Genomic DNA, 17,691 nt, shown 5'->3' with positions numbered 1-17,691 from the left:
ACAACAATCATTATTAATTGTCCTGATCACATGGCTTATACATCAAATAAACATGTGAAGTATCCCCCCCATGCTGCATATTAAAAACTATTTATATCTGAGAGTAAAAATAAAACAATTTTATGGTATGAATTTGTAATATTGTTTTATTTTTATTCTCAGATATAAATTGTTTTTAATATGCAGCATGGGTGGGGAACTTCCTCGGTTTATTAGACGTATAATCCATGTGATCAGGGCAATTAATAATGATTGGATCCCTATGGTATTTAAACGTGTTGTCCATGTTCAGACTATAGCGCCATGACTACGGACGTAGTGTGCGTCAGAAACACGTGGGCGGTGTATTAAACGTGTTGTCCATGTTCAGACTATTGTGCCGTGACTAAGGACACAGTGTCCAACAGAAGCACGTCAGCTGTTTAATTAAGTGGTAAAAGTGGTGGTGAGTCCAAAGATGGAGTTTTAATATTTACTAATAAAGGAGACATTTTATTCATGCTGGACTAATCATTTATTTGATATGCAAGCACGTTGAAGCAGGACGGTATCCATTCATGGATTGACTACTGGATTTGGAGTCCAGAACTGATGAGCTAGGTTTTGCTTTTGTTTATTAAAGAGTTATTCCCATCTCAGACAATGGGGGCATATCGCAATAGAAATGGAGGGCGGCTGCGCATGCCCAGTGCGCCCTCCATAACTTTCCAGGCTCCATACTCAGACAATGGGGGCATATCCGAACAATATGCCCCCATTTTCTGAGATAGGAAAAACCCCTTTAACTTCGTCTACGTGATAAATTCCATTTGCTGAAGTGAGACCCTTTCCATTTTATTTACTTGCCACCTGGCTGTGCAGCTACTTCCAGAAAATCTGTATTGTTCACTTCAGTTGCTGACTGTCTGGCATCATCATCAGCAAGCCTGAGCGAGTGACACTTTAAAACTTTGGTTGTACTGATGATTGCAGCAGTTTACCACCCTTCCTGTCCTACTAATGATAATCTATTGGGAGTCCACAAATTTGTCAAGCACACAATACCAAATTATTCCTACTGTAATAAATTTATCAATTACAATATTTCAAACATATAGAGGGGTATTTATTAATGTCTTTATGCCACCACTTAAGTGGGTGAAAAAGGCAGGGCTTTTTGAGCGAGGAAGAGGGGCCTAACATGGTCAACTGGATTTACTTTAATTTGCACCAGAAATTGGCATAAATTACAGCTTAGTTATGCCTCTAAAGAAATTAGGAGCATCTTACTCAAGTGCACAGGGGCTCAAGACTGACGTATGGGAATGCCAGTCTTGATAAATGTCCACCATATATTTTAGTTCCAAAAAATTTGTACGTAACAGTAGTGTCCTATGAATTCATTAGTGATCCTAAACAGTAGGAGGCAGAATACAAAACAGCTAAATCCAAAGACAAACAGGTGACGCAATGTACCACAGTTGTTGTGCTCCCTTCATTTATAGTTCAGACCAACCTAGAACATTGAGGATCATTTACATAGACAATATTTTATCGCACAGGCATTTTAATGCTTCATTAGACACTTAGTAGTGTCAAGGGTGTGTCGGGGGCATGCTTAGAGCCAGGCCTGGACTTCAGCCCCAACAAATTTACTAACATTTACAGTACACCTGAAGAGACGCGTAATTTTTGTTGAAAAACTATACCGGCCGGGGGCTGGTCTAGTTTTTCCGCCAGGCGCACTGACTGTTGAAGGTGCACCTAATTTATGGTGAGCAAAGCCAGTGCAAAAGGGAAAACAAAGACTGGCGTAAATAGAACATGAGCTTTTCTCCTGTTCTAAACGCCATTTACCAGAAAGGCTCAAATTTATGGATTTATGGATCAGAGGAAGGCTACTTACGCATGCAGGTATCTTTTTTCTTTTACCCCAAATATTGCTAGCGGTGATGTGGTTTTAAAATAATTACAATTGTTGGCCAAAGTCATTTATTGACTGCAGGGCCAATTTAATAGACTCCAGGGTGGTTAAAGGATAACTGTCATATTTTGATTTATTTGCTAGGTTATTATAGCTAGGCATTTATACCTGAGTTAGTCTGCCAATGATTGCTAAAAGATCTGAAATTACCTTATAATAATAGCTTTCATTAATGTCTCCTGTCTCTTTTCACTGCTCCCTTTAAAAGACCGTTGCTATGGCTCATCTGTCTCCGGCTAGGAAAACAGAGGGGCGGTCCTTCACACTGCATGTCTGCATTAGGCTTCAGAGTAAGGAGGCGTGTCTTTCAGTAATCCAATCTGATTGGCTGGCAGGAAGCTACTGGCTACAGCAAGTGTGTATGGAAAGTAAGGGAAGGCAGTTTTGGCCACAGAGAACTGGCAGAGCAGCTAAAGTCTTTGCTCACTGGGGTTGTGCTTGGATTCCCCGTTTCCTTAAAGGAATATTACAGTTATTATTAGTATTATTTTTTATTTATTTGTTTATATAAAAGGAGATCATATATTTAAAATTCTGCATACCTACCTTTCTTATATCAGGCAGTTGACCCCTACATGCAGAAAAATTGTATAGCCCATGTATCAGTCCTATGTAATGTATCCATGGCCTAACTGAAAAATGGTATCAGTCATGTGAAACTCTTCACATCATATAATCCCTGACATTCAGGAAGCAGTAGTGTTATCTGACAAACATGTGCTGGGTCAGACAGCACAAAGGACACATTCATGTAAAATAGGCCTAGTGGTGGAATCAAGATTTTTATTGTGGTTACTACAGCAACTACATCACTGTGTGTATTTACATGGCCATCTGCCTCCTAGGTGATGTTATAAAATGGCTGCCTGTCTCTAGGCCAGCGGTTCTCAACCTAGGGGTCGCGACCCCTTTGGGAGTCGATCGGCCCTTTCCGGGGGTCACTTGAGGCTTCCTATTGTGGGTCGCCCGCACAACGGCAGCGGCCCCTTATCCTCGCGCACAGGAAGTGATGTCCTATCACTGCCTGTGCTTGAAGGAGCCTGACGTCTGGAGCCAGCCTGTCTGCTGAGGTCCAAGTTTTTTCGTTAATGACACCGCCGCTGAGCACCACTGCCACCAATGATTTAATTGAGCCTGGCTGAGCCTGGCTAATTTTATTTTAATTATTTGGCTAAGCAAGGCTTAATTTATTTGGGGGGACATGAAGCACCGCTGATTTATTTATTTGGGGGACCCTGAGCACTTCTGATTTATTTATTTGGGGGACCCTGAGCACCATTGATTTATTTATTTGGGGGACACCTGAGCACCGCTGATTTATTTATTTGGGGGAGACCTGAAGCCCCGCTGATTTTTTTATTTGGGGGACCCTGAGCACTTCTGATTTATTTATTTGGGGGACCCTGAGCACCATTGATTTATTTATTTGGGGGACACCTGAGCACCGCTGATTTATTTATTTGGGGGAGACCTGAAGCCCCGCTGATTTTTTTATTTGGGGGACCCTGAGCACTTCTGATTTATTTATTTGGGGGACCCTGAGCACCATTGATTTATTTATTTGGGGGAAACCTGATGCACCACTGATTTATTTATTTGGGGGACACCTGAGCACCGCTGATTTATTTATTTGGGGGAGACCTGAAGCCCCGCTGATTTATTTATTTGGGGGACCCTGAGCACTTCTGATTTATTTATTTGGGGGGGACTTGAAGCACCACTGATTTATTTATTTGAGGGGTACCCTGAGCACCACTGATTTATTTTTATTTTTCTTGGGGGGAGGGTACTGTGAGCACCACTGAGTTATTTATTTGAGGGGTACTGTGCGGACCACTGATTTATTTTTTAGGGGGTATTTGTTGTTTATTATTTATTTTAAAGTTATTTATTTGGTTTACAAATATTTTGTATTTATGCTAAAGTTCTGTGGTTATGAATGAATACTTGTGTATTTGAATTAACATTTGGTGTATTGGTGTCTGTGCGTGTTTTTGGTGGGTCATCATAACAGTAGCAAAATTAGTTATGACGTAGCAAGGAAAAAAATGTAATGGTTGGGGGTCACCACAACATGAGGAACTGTATTAAGGGGTCACGGCTTTAGAAAGGTTGAGAACCACTGCTCTAGGCGATGTTGTCATGTTGTTAATTAAATTTAGTGTTAACAAAACAACACGCAGAGAGATCTGCTTCTATACAGACACTGACAGACATGATGTTGAGGTGCTGCTGCAGATAGTGATACTGTATGGGGCAGATTTATCATAGATTGGTGGCTTATGCCTAGTCATAAATTAGGCGCAGAATCCAGCAGTCCATGCACCTATTCTGATATCTATGCCAGCTCGTGGTGGGGACACTAGCCGTGCCTTCGCAATGCCCCATTTTTGGGAATGTGGTGGGGCCAGCTGAAAAATGCCACTTGCACAAACATTTTTGCGCAAGTGACTTTTCAAAAGTCGCAAACTTCAAGTTTGCATCTTTTTCATGCCACAAATATGGCAAAACAAAATAATAAATCTGCCCTTATATGTTCTGCTGTTGAATACTAACACACTACTGTTCATCTGTTTCATGACACTTGTGAGGGGCACATGACAGCTCAAATGACTGACATCATATTTAGTCCTATCCAGCTCTTGTATGGATACATTTTACAGGACTAAGATGAGTCGTACCATTTTTCTTTAGGGCTCATGCACACAGCAGTTGTCGGTCGGTACCCGTATTGCGGCCTGCAATTGCGACGCACTTGTCCACAATCCGGAAGATACGGCGTGGAGGCACGTAGTGGAAGTGCACAAAGCACTACAGAGTGCTTCCATGGCATTTCAGCCCATGCCTTCACACCCCCAAAAAATTGAATTTGTTCAAATCTACCTGAGAAGAGTCCTGGTTTTTCATAATCTCCTGCTCTCCCCGCTTATCTGCTGATGATTGGCAGTTCTCTCCTAGACAGAAAGGGAGAAAACTATAGGTAGAAGACAAGGTAGGAGAGCAGGAATTCATGAATAACCATGACTCTTCTCAGGTGGCCGGGACTCTTTTCCAGGCCCAGTCTGCAATGATTGTGATGTTGGTTCTCGGCAACCACTTACTTTTAACTTATAAATGACAGATCGCTGAAATCAACTCACCTATCTCTACTTTATGCTCCCGTTAGTATGGGCAGCATAAAGTTGATGACCGGTTCCCTTTAAGGTGAGCCATTTCATAAATCTGTTGCAGGCACATATAGCAAAGACAGACTTAAAACTAACACAAAACCAATACCAAATGATTAGTGTTGAGCGAAGCAAAGCATCCAAAGTGGAATTCGGTCCAAATATTAGGAAAAATAAGCTGAATTTCTTTGCGCTTCATGGTAACAAATCATTGTTCCTAAAATGGAGGCTGGAGTGGTCATATAAAAAAAAAAATTTTTTTTTTTTTTACCTCATCCACTTGCTTGTGCAAAGGCCGTCTGCTCCTCTCTTAATCAAAAAAGACCTACCGAAGGATCTGTGCTTAGTGTTAAGACGTCACAGCGCACCCTCAGCGTGATCTCATGGTGACGTCATCACTGATCAAGAAAGGAGCAAACTGCCTGTACCCAAGCAAGCGGGTGAGGTGAGTGATTTTTTTTTTAAAACCCAAAAGACCATACTGCACTAGCCTTTAGACAGGTGCACTTCTGTCTAAGCGGCTTTTAAAAGTGGTCCCATTCATTGATAGGCTGGATGGGGTTTTAATATAGCGATTTGGGACGACTTAAAGCAAACCTTTCACCTGGATTTCACTTAATAAACTATCAAAAGTACCTTATAGATCATCCTCATTGTGTTAACACACTGTATTGTCCCGCTTTTCTGTCATGTATATGCATGGAAAAATCGCTTTATAAAGTACTCTTCTCCAGCTCCACAAGTCACGGTAGAAGTCAAGGGGGTAGCCCTTCCCTCACTCCAGGCTGTAACTTCCCTGCCCTAACCCCGCCTCTAAGCAGTGTAATTGACACCCCGGCTCAGTCGCCGGGACCCTGCGCTTGTACAGGCGCGCATGCGCCGTCGGACTCAAGCGCGATCCTGTAACTGAATCGCGCATGCGCCGTCCCCGGATGCCTGCCTGTCTTCTCTTCCTCACGCGCGAATTCAGTTACAGGATCGCGCTTGAGTCCGACGGCGCATGCGCCGCCTGTACAAGCGCGGTCTCGGCGACTGAGCCGGGTGTCAATTACACTGCTTAGAGCGGGGTTAGGGCAGGGGAGTTACAGCCTGGAGTGAGGGAAGGGCTACCCCCTTGACTTCTACCGTGACTTGTGAGCTGGAGAAGAGTACTTTTATAAAGCGATTTTTCCATGCATATACTTGACAGAAAAGCGGACAAGACCGTGTGCTAACACAATGAGGATGATCTATAAGGTACTTTTGATAGTTATTAAGTGAAATATCGCAGTGAAAGGTTTTGCTTTAAAGGAAATCTGTCCACAATGATTATGTCTAATTAAAGTATAACTATTCCCATGTACAACATAACACCTCCTTCCTTGATGTACCTTTTATTTGTGTTTCTTGTTTGCGTATCTGTTAAATTCATGTTTGTATGATATGCAAATTAAGCAGTAAGGTGCCCAGAGGGGCGTTATTTTCTTTCAATGGTGCCCAGGAATGCCCCCATCCAGTGCCCAGCTCGCCCTAAAGCAGATCCCAAGTACGTCTCTTCGTACTGAGACTCCACCATCCCCATCAGCGCCCTTGCCCTTCACAGGTCAGTACATGAGATCCGCAATCATATGTTAATTGACTGCATTGGTGCTCTATGCAAATCTTGCTGGGACGGATGTTTGGCCATGTATTTGATCTCTCTGCTTATAGTGAGTATTTCCAACCTAGATGTTTACCAAACTTCTCTTTGCCTGCTATTGTGTTTGACTTCTAACTATTTAGTGACCATTCTTCTGCCTTGCATCTCTGTTCCTTTAGGCCTCTTTCACACGAGCGTGTCCGGATAAGGTCCGGATGCGTTGCGCCAAACCCACGCGAGTAGGTACGCAATTGCAGTCAGTTTTGACTGCGATTGCGTTCCGTTGTTCAGTTTTTATCGCGTGGCTGCAATGCGTTTTGCACGCGCGTGATAAAAAACTGAATGTGGTACCCAGACCCGAACTTCTTCACAGAAGTTCAGGTTTGGGTTCAAGGTTGTGTAGATTGTATTATTTTCCCTTATAACATGGTTATAAGGGAAAATAATAGCATTCTGAATACAGAATGCATAGTACAATAGGGCTGGAGGGGTTAAAAAAAAATAAAAAATAATTTAACTCACCTTAATCCACTTGTTTGCGCAGCCCAATTTTTCTTCTGTCTTCTTTCTTCAGGACCTGGGTAAAGGACCTGTGGTGACGTCACTGCGCTCATCACATGATCCATCACCATGGTGATGGATCATGTGACGGACCATGTGACGAGCGTAGTGATGTCATCAAAGGTCCTATTCCTCAAAGAAGACGACAGAAGAGATGCCGGCTGCGCGAACAAGTGGATTAAGGTGAGTTAAATTTTTTTATTTATTTTTTTAACCCCTCCAGCCCTATTGTACATATGCATTCTGTATTCAGAATGCTATTATTTTTGCTGATTAACCATGTTATAAGGGAAAATAATAAAGATCGGGTCCCCATCCCGATCGTCTCCTAGCAACCGTGCATGAAAATTGCAACCGCATCTGCACTTGCTTGCGGATGCTTGCGATTTCATGCAGCCCCATTCACTTCTATGGGGCCTGCGTTGCGTCATGTGCACAGCCCCATAGAAATGAATGGGTCGGATTCAGTGCGGGTGCAATGTGTTCAACTCACGCATTGCACCCGCGTGGAAAACTCGCCCGTGTGAAAGGGGCCTTAGTCTCTCTTGGTTTTGACTCTACTTGTTTTCTGATATTACTATTGGATACCGCTTTTGACTTACGTTTGCTCCGGTTTCTGATCACAGCTGGTTAGACTTGTTCGCACCACCTGCTATCTGGTAAACACAACATAGATTCCTTTCCACCCAGAGGAAACGCTCAGGGTTATCTGGTTAGTTTCCTGATAGTCGTATTGCTGTTATCAGATTTGCTATTCCGTGATAGGCTGTGTCCTGCTGTGATTGTTGAGTAAAAGTGTACTGATTTACTGTACATACGCACCCAACTGCATTGATGGATGTCAGGGTTAACATCTTGACTCATTCTCTTTAGGTTGACAGGAGGTGGACAGGAGGTGTCCAGAGACCTGTGTCAAAGTAACCTTAACCAGCCTACCAGTACCCTGCACTTTACTGACAAGGAACAAGAACTCTGATATCCCTAGTCATGTTTCAAGGCTCTTTAGCGAGTCATAAATGCAGGGTGGCTACCTAAAAGTAGCACTAGATTGTTTTCTTCCTTCTGGAAGGGAGTATTACCTGACCCTCAAGAGCAGCCACAAAGGCATCTCACCCAGCCAACTAGTTCATTGTTCTGTACTAAATAATGAACACACATATATATACTGTATATATATATATTTGTGGTCATGGCTACGGCCAAGAGATATCCGAAGAACCCTAGGGAGAGAAACAACGGGAACAACCTAACCGAGCTAGGCGTGTCTTAGCTAATCTGACTAAATGGCTTGTTGTGTGCCCTAAGCCATGATCGTGGGTAGGCCTGTAAGTGGGCAAAAACCAAGCCAAGTAGGGTAGAAAAGGAACTCTAATGGCATGTGCAAACTAATCCCCAAGCCAACTGCAAGGCGTCAGGGATCTAGAGCGAAAAATTCGGGGTGTATGAGGCAAGGCCAGAAGGATACCTACAACCCATCTTGTGGATGACAAGGCCAGAGACATGATGCTCAATAATTGCGGATACTGCCTCAAAGCGGCAGGATACGTTGTGAAATGGATCATGAAACCACTGACCTTGTAAAGTTTTGGTTCTAGGGAGTACTGGCAATGTCTAGCCTCAGGAGTTCGTGGGACCGAAACCTAACTGCCTAGACTATGCAGGAATGAGGGCCAAAAAGAACTATGTTGAATAGTTCCCCAGACAACAGCTATCTGCTAGCCGTGGTCCGCGCGTTGTTCTACTGTGTGCCCCTGAGAATTGTTTTTAACGCTGAGACGTTAAGACCAACCTACTATCTGAATCTTCTACTGTGAGGAAATGCTGAACCTTGTCCAAAACACGATTTAACGTGGTTGTAGAGAGTCTGAGGTTAGTGAAGCAAGAAGCTACGAAGCCATAATAAACAAGATTCTGTCTATGACCTCCATGAGTGAGGAATGCAATTGCAATTGAAGCTACCGGCGAAAATGAATTCCTAGTCGTGGTAAAAAGGCAAAGACTTTGCGCGGGGACCTGGTTGACAGATATGTCGACTACGATCGAGACTGAAATGCTAGAGGGAATTACCTACTTGTTCCTCCTCTGGCAGGACCTGAACAAAAGCATGAACAATTAAAGCAAGACAAAATATCTGCGTAAGACATGACAATGATGCTGTAGGGCGAACCGGACCAGCTTGCGGTCAAAACATAAAGTGAGCGATCAACATGGATTATTAGGAAATTAGGGAAGCAGGTATGTATGTGATACATAGGGGCCAAATCAGCCCAGATGCACAGATGGACAACCAACCAGGCAATCAGCCAGCAGGACTGAAAACAGTCATCGGGCCCCGAAGCCAGGGGGGCCGAAGCCGTCATGGGGCTGAAGCCGTCATCGGGAGCCCGAAGCCATGGGGCCAAGGCCATCATCGCGCCCCCGAAGCCATGGGGCCGAAGCCATCGTCGGGACCCCTGAAGCCATGGGGCCGAAACCGTCATCGGGCCCCCGAAGCCATTGGGCCGAAGCCGTCGTTGGGCCCCCGAAGCCATGGGGCCGAAGCAGTCATCGGGCCCCCGAAGCCATGGGGCCGAAGCAGTCTTCGGGCCCCCGAAACCATGGGGCAGAGTTATTTTTATTTTTTATCAAGAAATTATGACTATAATAAGTGACCTGAATAAGGTGCAGGTGAAATTAAACCATGAGCCTGACCGATGTGGCAGGCGATACCTAAGATAAACTACGTGGCCTGAATAACATGCAAGGCGAAATATAGTTAGGACCGAGACCTGACCGACGTGGAAGGTGACCCCCAACATGAATTCAACTGCATGACCTGAAAAGACGAAGGGAAACGTGACAGAAAATGAAGATAATAACGGACATTAACTAAAATGAAACCTAAATAACATAAGTTGGCAAACAGATAAAGTTGTGAGTCATTCAAAACCAAAAACATAGCTGCACAGACAACCATTGGTCGGACCCCTGAAGCCATGGGGCCGAAGCAACCACCAGGGGCCCATGGGGCCGGGCAGCCGCCGGGGTACAAACCTTAGAATTGAGGTTTGCTGGGGAAAAGATTGGGGCTTAACCCGTCGGGTTTAGTAATCAACCGGGATTCGATAACCTAGAAAGACAATGACATGGGGTAAAGCTTCTTAATGAAATGAGGCTGAAATGAACCGCAAGTACTAATCTGTAAAATATAAATGAACAAAAGAAAACTTCTGAAAGGTGTGCCATGGAAAATAGTATCAGATGGCCGTATGACCTACCAATGTCGATAACAATTGTGAAATCCACTAAGCCAAGAGCCACTCCAGCGAGTCCCTTATGGCGGGAGCCATGCGTGCGAGTCCCTTATGGCAGGAGCCATGCGTGCGAGTCCCTTATGGCGGGAGCCATGCGTGCGAGTCCCTTATGGCGGGAGCCATGCGTGCGAGTCCCTTATGGCGGGAGCCATGCGTGCGAGACTCTTATGGAGGGAGCCATGCGTGCGAGACTCTTATGGCGGAAAAAAGTATCAGATGGCCGTGCGAACTACAAGTGTCGTGCCAATTGTGAGGTCCTATAAGCGAAGAGCACTCGGGCGAGCTCTTATGTTTTTTTGTTTTATTTAAACCACTTATGCAGCACCAGAATGCCTTGGGGACTCGCATAACCATGACCCCCTCCAACAGCAAACCTGGGACACTAACCAGCCTACAACCATGTCATACCCCTAACAAACAAAACAAAACATGAAAAACGGTCAAGGGGCCCCCGGAGCCATGAGGCCGGATCAATCATAGGGCCCCCGAAGCCAGAGGCCCCCGAAGCCAGAGGGATGACGTTGCGGTGACGATAAGTAATTAAAACGTAACAGGCGTTGAAAATATAGATATTAGAAATCCGAAGCACGTGCATACATAACACTAACCACCGCGAACCATAAACGTAAACATGAAATTGAAACAGAGATGGGAGAAAAACAAGAGCCTGAGTCATTGCAAGTTCGCTAAGAGAAGTCTCTTATCGTGACAAACAAATGAACAGCTTGTGAAAACAAAGCAGGAAACTTACTCCTATTGGCCGACTGACCTCCGCTGAGGAGCTGTTTGGTGAACTGAGGCAGGAGACCAATCTAAGTAAATACGAACCAGAAGTAAAAGGAGACCAGTCTGAGTGAATATGAGCCAGGATTAAAGAACCAGAGCGGTGGGTGCAGACTGCCCCGGTGAGACTATTGAGTAAAACCATGACGTAGCAATGAACAGGAGAATGCAGCTTTGAGTGGAAGCAGAGTACAACAAATGATGTAACAAATGGGTGAATGGAGCTTTGGATGCGAGTGGTACCTAAAAAACATGGTATGGGCCCAGCTCCGAGTATGGGTAGCGCATGAAAAGCATGGTATAAGCAGACGTATGAATGCAATTTGAAAGTGAGCAGAGTATTGACGTGATGCGAAAGCAGACACGTGAACGCAGCTCTAGTAGTGAATGGAGTATAGGACAAGATGTAAAAGCAGCTTTGGATGTGCACGGAATATTAACTTGATGTGACAGCAGACATGGAAAGCGGCTTTGGTGAGTGGGGTATACGACCTGGTGTAGCAGTATAAGTGTGAACACAACTCTGGTATAAGCAGAGCATGAATTTGGTATGACAGCAGCTCTGGTTGTGAACGGAGCATAACATAGATGTAACAGCGACATGAATGCAGTTCTTGAAATGGGCCTGGAAAGAACCTGTAGTAGTATAGGACGTGTGAACGCAGCTCTGGGTGTGAGTAGAGTAAACCCGATTATACCGATAGAGTGGGGTATGGCAGAGACTTTTCTAACAACAAAACATGACATATAGCGTAGTATCAGCAGCGGCTGAACCTGACGGTCCAGTGGTCACCCAACATTTAGCTTGTCCTGGGCGATCCAGGTAACAAGACAAATGACATAGCATGGTATCTGCAGTAGCTGAACCTGGGCGATCCAGGTGACATACAACATTTAACTCGGCCTGGGCGATCCAGGTGACATACAACATTAACGTGGCCTGGACGATCCAGGTGACATACAACATTTACGTGGCCTGGACGATCCAGGTGACATACAACATTTAACTCGGCCTGGGCGATCCAGGTGACATACAACATTTAACGTGGCCTGGACGATCCAGGTGACATACAACATTTAACTTGGCCTGGGCGATCCAGGTGACATACAACATGTAACTCGGCCTGGGCGATCCAGGTAACAAGACAAATGACATAGCCGTGATCTGCAGTGGCTGAACATGGACGATCCAGGTAACACATAACATGTAACTCGGCCTGGGCGATCCAGGTAACACATAACATGTAACTCGGCCTGGGCGATCCAGGTAACACATAACATGTAACTCGGCCTGGACGATCCAGGTGACATACAACATGTAACTCGGCCTGGACGATCCAGGTGACATACAACATGTAACTCGGCCTGGACGATCCAGGTAACACACAACCTGTAACTCGGCCTGGACGATCCAGGTGACATACAACATGTAACTCGGCCTGGGCGATCCAGGTAACACATAACATGTAACTCGTCCTGGGCGATCCAGTAACACATAACATGTAACTCGGCCTGGACGATCCAGTGACATACAACATGTACTCGGCCTGGGCGATCCAGGTAACACATAACATGTAACTCGGCCTGGACGATCCAGGTGACATACAACATGTAACTCGGCCTGGGCGATCCAGGTAACAAGACAAATGACATAGCCGTGATCTGCAGTGGCTGAACCTGGGCGATCCAGGTGACATACAACATTTAACTCGGCCTGGGCAATCCAGTAACAAGACAAAAACATATAGTATCAGCCGGCTGAACCTGGACGGGACAAGGTAACATGCGGCCTGTGCACCTGAGAACACACGCCTGTGAGTGAGGCTGTGGCTCGTATATGAAGAGCCTCCGCCCCTCCCACAAATGCAGCTGACTAATCAGCCTTACCAACATATATATATATATATATATATATATATATATATATATTATAATTTTTTGGGGGCGAGTAAGGAGGTTTGTAAAGAGTTACATTCAGTAGCCCCCTTTTCCTGCCTGAAGGATCTATGAATTTTAAATATTCACATGTATTAACAATTTATGCAATCATTTTGAGATACACATAGCTTACTGATTAACTTATATTATTTATTTCTGGGAGGGGGATGGGAAAAAACAGAAATACTACCACTGAATAAGTTTTTCCGACGTTATTTTTCAGCATAAATAACATGATAACTGTTCACTGTTAAGTATGATTACAGAAATACCAAATACATATAGTTTTTATTAAGTTTTATTACTTTTGCACAATGAAATCCTAAAATAAGGAAAATGCTTTTGCATAGCCACATCTCAAGACCTATAACTTTTTACTTTCATTTCTATCATTTTGGGTACATAACAATTTTTGATCGCTTTTTGGCATTCATCATGCAGGATAAATTGTATGACAATTGTATATTAGGGTCACTATGGACATGGCAATACCAAATACAGTATGTGGAGGGGATTTTATTTTTGCAATTTTTTTTCCAGTGAAAAACCATCTCTTTTTCAATAGAAAAAGGTATAATATTTTTTAACTTTGAGTTTTTTTAATAACTTATTTAAACCTTTTTACCATCCATTAGTCCCACAAGTGAACTTTTACAGACAATCTTATGATTGCTTCTATAATACACTGTACTGCTTAAACAGTACAGTGTACTATACTGTCAATACTATACTGACAGGCGGCGTCAAGCATTGCGCTTCTGCAGAGCTCTGATTGGCAGTTGGGGGCAGGCCTGGACCCTTCATTATGCACCCAGCTTCCATACACAGACAACGCACTCTACGATCTTGTTAGTGGCGGTGTGGGAACTCCCTCCCTCTAAATTGCTTAGATGTTGTGGTCACTATAAGGGGTTAAAAGGCCCAGACCAGCACTTCACATAAAAAAGGCTAGCCTAACCTAAGTCCCATTAGTGATCACCATAAAAAGGTGTATTAGTGGTCACCAACTGGTTAATAATATCAGCACCACACAGGGCAATAGGGTATACCAGAAGAACACTTTAAATCACTATTCACAGAGATCACTGGAATAGTGCTTAAGGGCCAACAATCATAACATTTTTATCTGCAGTATAAAAGAGGAACTCAGGATAACAATTTGTATTACAACTAATGTCCATAGGCAAAAAAAAAAAAATCTAAACAAAAATTTTATAAATAAATAGTATTTTTTGTAAATTGCATAATTATAAATGCAAATAACAAACACTCATACCCACCATCAACCATCTTGTAAGATATGCTGTATAGGCATCAGCATTTATATGATATAAACTGTTACCCAGAAATCTCAAAATATGAATTGCCCCAATTTTTGTCTGCCATCCTACTTTTTATCTAGTAGAGTGTGCTCAAGTAGTATAATTTTGCCACACTGATAGCATACACATACTTGCTATCACTGTACATAAGAGAATCAAAGAATTATTCTTGGGACCATTTACAAATTGAACCACTTATATCAGAGTACAAAAAAAAATTGTCCAACCAAACCCTCTTCTAGAAAACAAATCTGGGCTTAGCCAGCCCTCCACAAACTCATTTGTAGTTATATCATAAATAAATATGTTTATTGTTTGAAATACCAATCATGCATATGCACTTACCCACATAGGCAGTTATCATGATGCAGCAATGGGACATATAGACATCATTGAAGACAGAAGAAAGACAAGAAGGCAAGAGAAGAGAGGAAAAGGATCTGCAATTAGTTTTTTTGGGGGAATGAAAGTTCTTGTATATATATTACGATCACAGTAATGGTATAAAGGGTAAAATCATTTAGATGTTAGAGGGAAATATAGCCAATGTAGAGATAAAAAGCAAGCAAGCAACACGATCCGCAGAAAACAAATGGCAGGTAGTCATCCTCTGTAGATACTGGCTCACACATTATTTTTGAGCTCATGACAGGACAGTTGCATTAAAACAAAGTTGAATATACAAGCCACCAAAATGTACTGTTAAACCTCCAATGAAAACTACTCAATTCCCTTAGATCCTCAAGTACAGTACACGTGAAGGCTTTCCCTTCAATGCTCAGCCAATCTCCTTACTCCTAATTCATTAACAATTTTATTTTTTGTCTGAATTGCTGGGAGCCTGTTTTGTGGTAATATCCTGCTTTTGCAGCTTTTTTGCAAATATGGTATCACTGCATAAACTGTGGTTTGACAATAACTTGTGAATAGACCTTTACAGATACACTGCATCCTGGTCACAGTCACTTTGTCAAGGGAGACACTGCCTGCATCTATGAGAGACTTAAAGGGGTTATCCCATCCTAGACAATGGGGGCATATCGCTAGGATATGCCCCCATTGTCTGATAGGTGCGGGTCCCAGAGGTGGGACCCGCACCTACAAGGAGAACGGAGCGGAGAAAGTGGAGGAGGGCGCACTGCGCATGCGCAGCCGCCCTCCATTCATTTCTATGGAGCTGCCGAAAATAGCCGAGCGCTGGCTCGACTATTTCCGTCGGCCCCATAGAAATGAATGGGAGCGAGGCCGCTCATGCGCGGTGCGCTCCCATTCACTTCAATGGGAGAGGCGGGGAGCTGCGCCTGGTGGGTGGACGGATCCTGGGAAACCCGGGGTCCTCCAGCCACAACTCTCCCCGCTCCGTTCTCGTTGTAGGTGCAGGTCCCAGAGGTGGTACCCGCACCTATCGGACAATGGGGGCATATCCTAGCGATATGCCCCCATTGTCTAAGATGGGATAACCCCTTTAAGCTAATTTCACACTTGCGTTGTTAATCCCGGTATTGAGATCTGGCAGAGGATCTCCATACCGGAATTAAACAAATGCGTTTTGATTTTGCACATCAGAATGCATCTGTTCCATTAGGATGCGGTTATGTGAAATCAAAACGGAAAAAAAATGTATCCGTCACTAAATACATTGAAAGTCAATAGGCTCCTTAAAAAAATGGATCCATCACTCCTTACATTGTTTTCAGTGACTGATCCATTTTTTTCAGTTTTTATGACTGGACACAAAACCGCAGCGTGCAGTGGTTTTGTGTCTGGTCACAAAACGGAATGCTGACGGAATGGTAGACACCGTGGTGCATCCTGAACATCCTCTTTTCATTCAGAATGCATGAGGACTGCTGACAACCTGGACGGATATGCTGTGGCTACTACTATACCATCGTTCTGCTGCTTGGATGCTGACATCGGGAGGTCCGGGTCTCTAAAGTTGAGGCAAGAGGAGTCGGCATCGCTGGGAGAGCAGGTGAACTGAAGTTCTGAGGACCGGGCGGCATGACCGCTAGCGCTTCTATCTGTCCCCCTTCCCCGCTGAGGATGAGGCGAGAAGAATTTATGCTTCCTAGAACACCGCTACAGCTAACCTGAGGTAACACTTGGAAAAGGGCACTGGCTCAGGGGAAATGAAAGGGGGGCCATGTGTGTTGGTCCCAAAAGTGTCCTACCGAAGAGATACTGAGCAGCGTGGCTTAAAAAAATAGGTCTATTATTGGTCTGACTGTAACTGGAAGGAGGAACGGCGGAAAATCTGGGAAAGGGAGGAAACAGCCTAAGGCCTCCTGCACACAAACGTTTTTTTTTCCCGTTTACGGGCCATTTTTTGCATTTCGTATACGGTCCGTATATTGAACCATTCATTTCAATGGTTCCGCAAAAAAACGGAATGTACTCCGTATGCATTCCGTTTCTGTATTTCCGTTTTTCCGTTCCGTTAAAAGATAGAACATGTCCTAATATTGCCTGCAAATCACGTTCCGTGGCTCCATTCGAGTCAATGGTTCCGCAAAGAAAACGGAACACATACGGAAATGCATCCGTATATCTTCCGTATCCGTTCCGTTTTTGCGGAACCATCTATTGAAAATGTTATGCCCAGCCCAATATTTTCGATGTAATTACTGTATACTGTATATACCATATGGAAAAATGGAACGGAAAAAACGCAAAGGAAAAAACAGAAACGCAACGGAAACAAAAAACGGAAAAACGGATCCAGAAAAAACGGCCTGCAAAACACTGAAAAAGTCATACGGTCGTGTGCAGGAGGCCTAAGAGTCTGTCACCTGATACCCTGAAGTGGAAAGCAGGACTGAAACAGCATTATGATACGGAGCAGTCTTACTAAACTTTACTAATGAATAACTAGCCATCATGGAGATTATGACCTAACTGGATCATTAATGCCTACTAACTGAGATTTTATTATTGTCTTCTGAGATACAAACTTGCACGAAGAGACTGGCTAACAGAACGGAGCAACTATAGGCTGCCATAAATGTTATGAACTAATTCTTTAACATTTATTAACTGAGATACT

At 43.8% G+C, this 17,691-nt stretch overlaps 1 protein-coding gene across 1 annotated transcript in view; it reads right to left on the bottom strand.

Annotated features, from left to right (window-relative positions):
• The window catches only part of LOC120995132 (synaptotagmin-2-like), a 619,044-nt gene that overhangs the window by 304,276 nt on the left and 297,077 nt on the right, over nt 1-17,691 (bottom strand). The window contains 1 exon segment of the mRNA XM_040424147.1: nt 7,544-7,552. Within this exon segment, the coding sequence (XP_040280081.1) occupies nt 7,544-7,552 (9 nt within the window).

This window comes from Bufo bufo, chromosome 3 (genome assembly GCF_905171765.1).
Source record: "Bufo bufo chromosome 3, aBufBuf1.1, whole genome shotgun sequence".
NCBI classification, from domain to species: domain Eukaryota; kingdom Metazoa; phylum Chordata; class Amphibia; order Anura; family Bufonidae; genus Bufo; species Bufo bufo.
The sequence above is the reverse complement of the archived record's forward strand: the minus strand, read 5'-3'. Positions and strand labels throughout refer to the sequence as shown.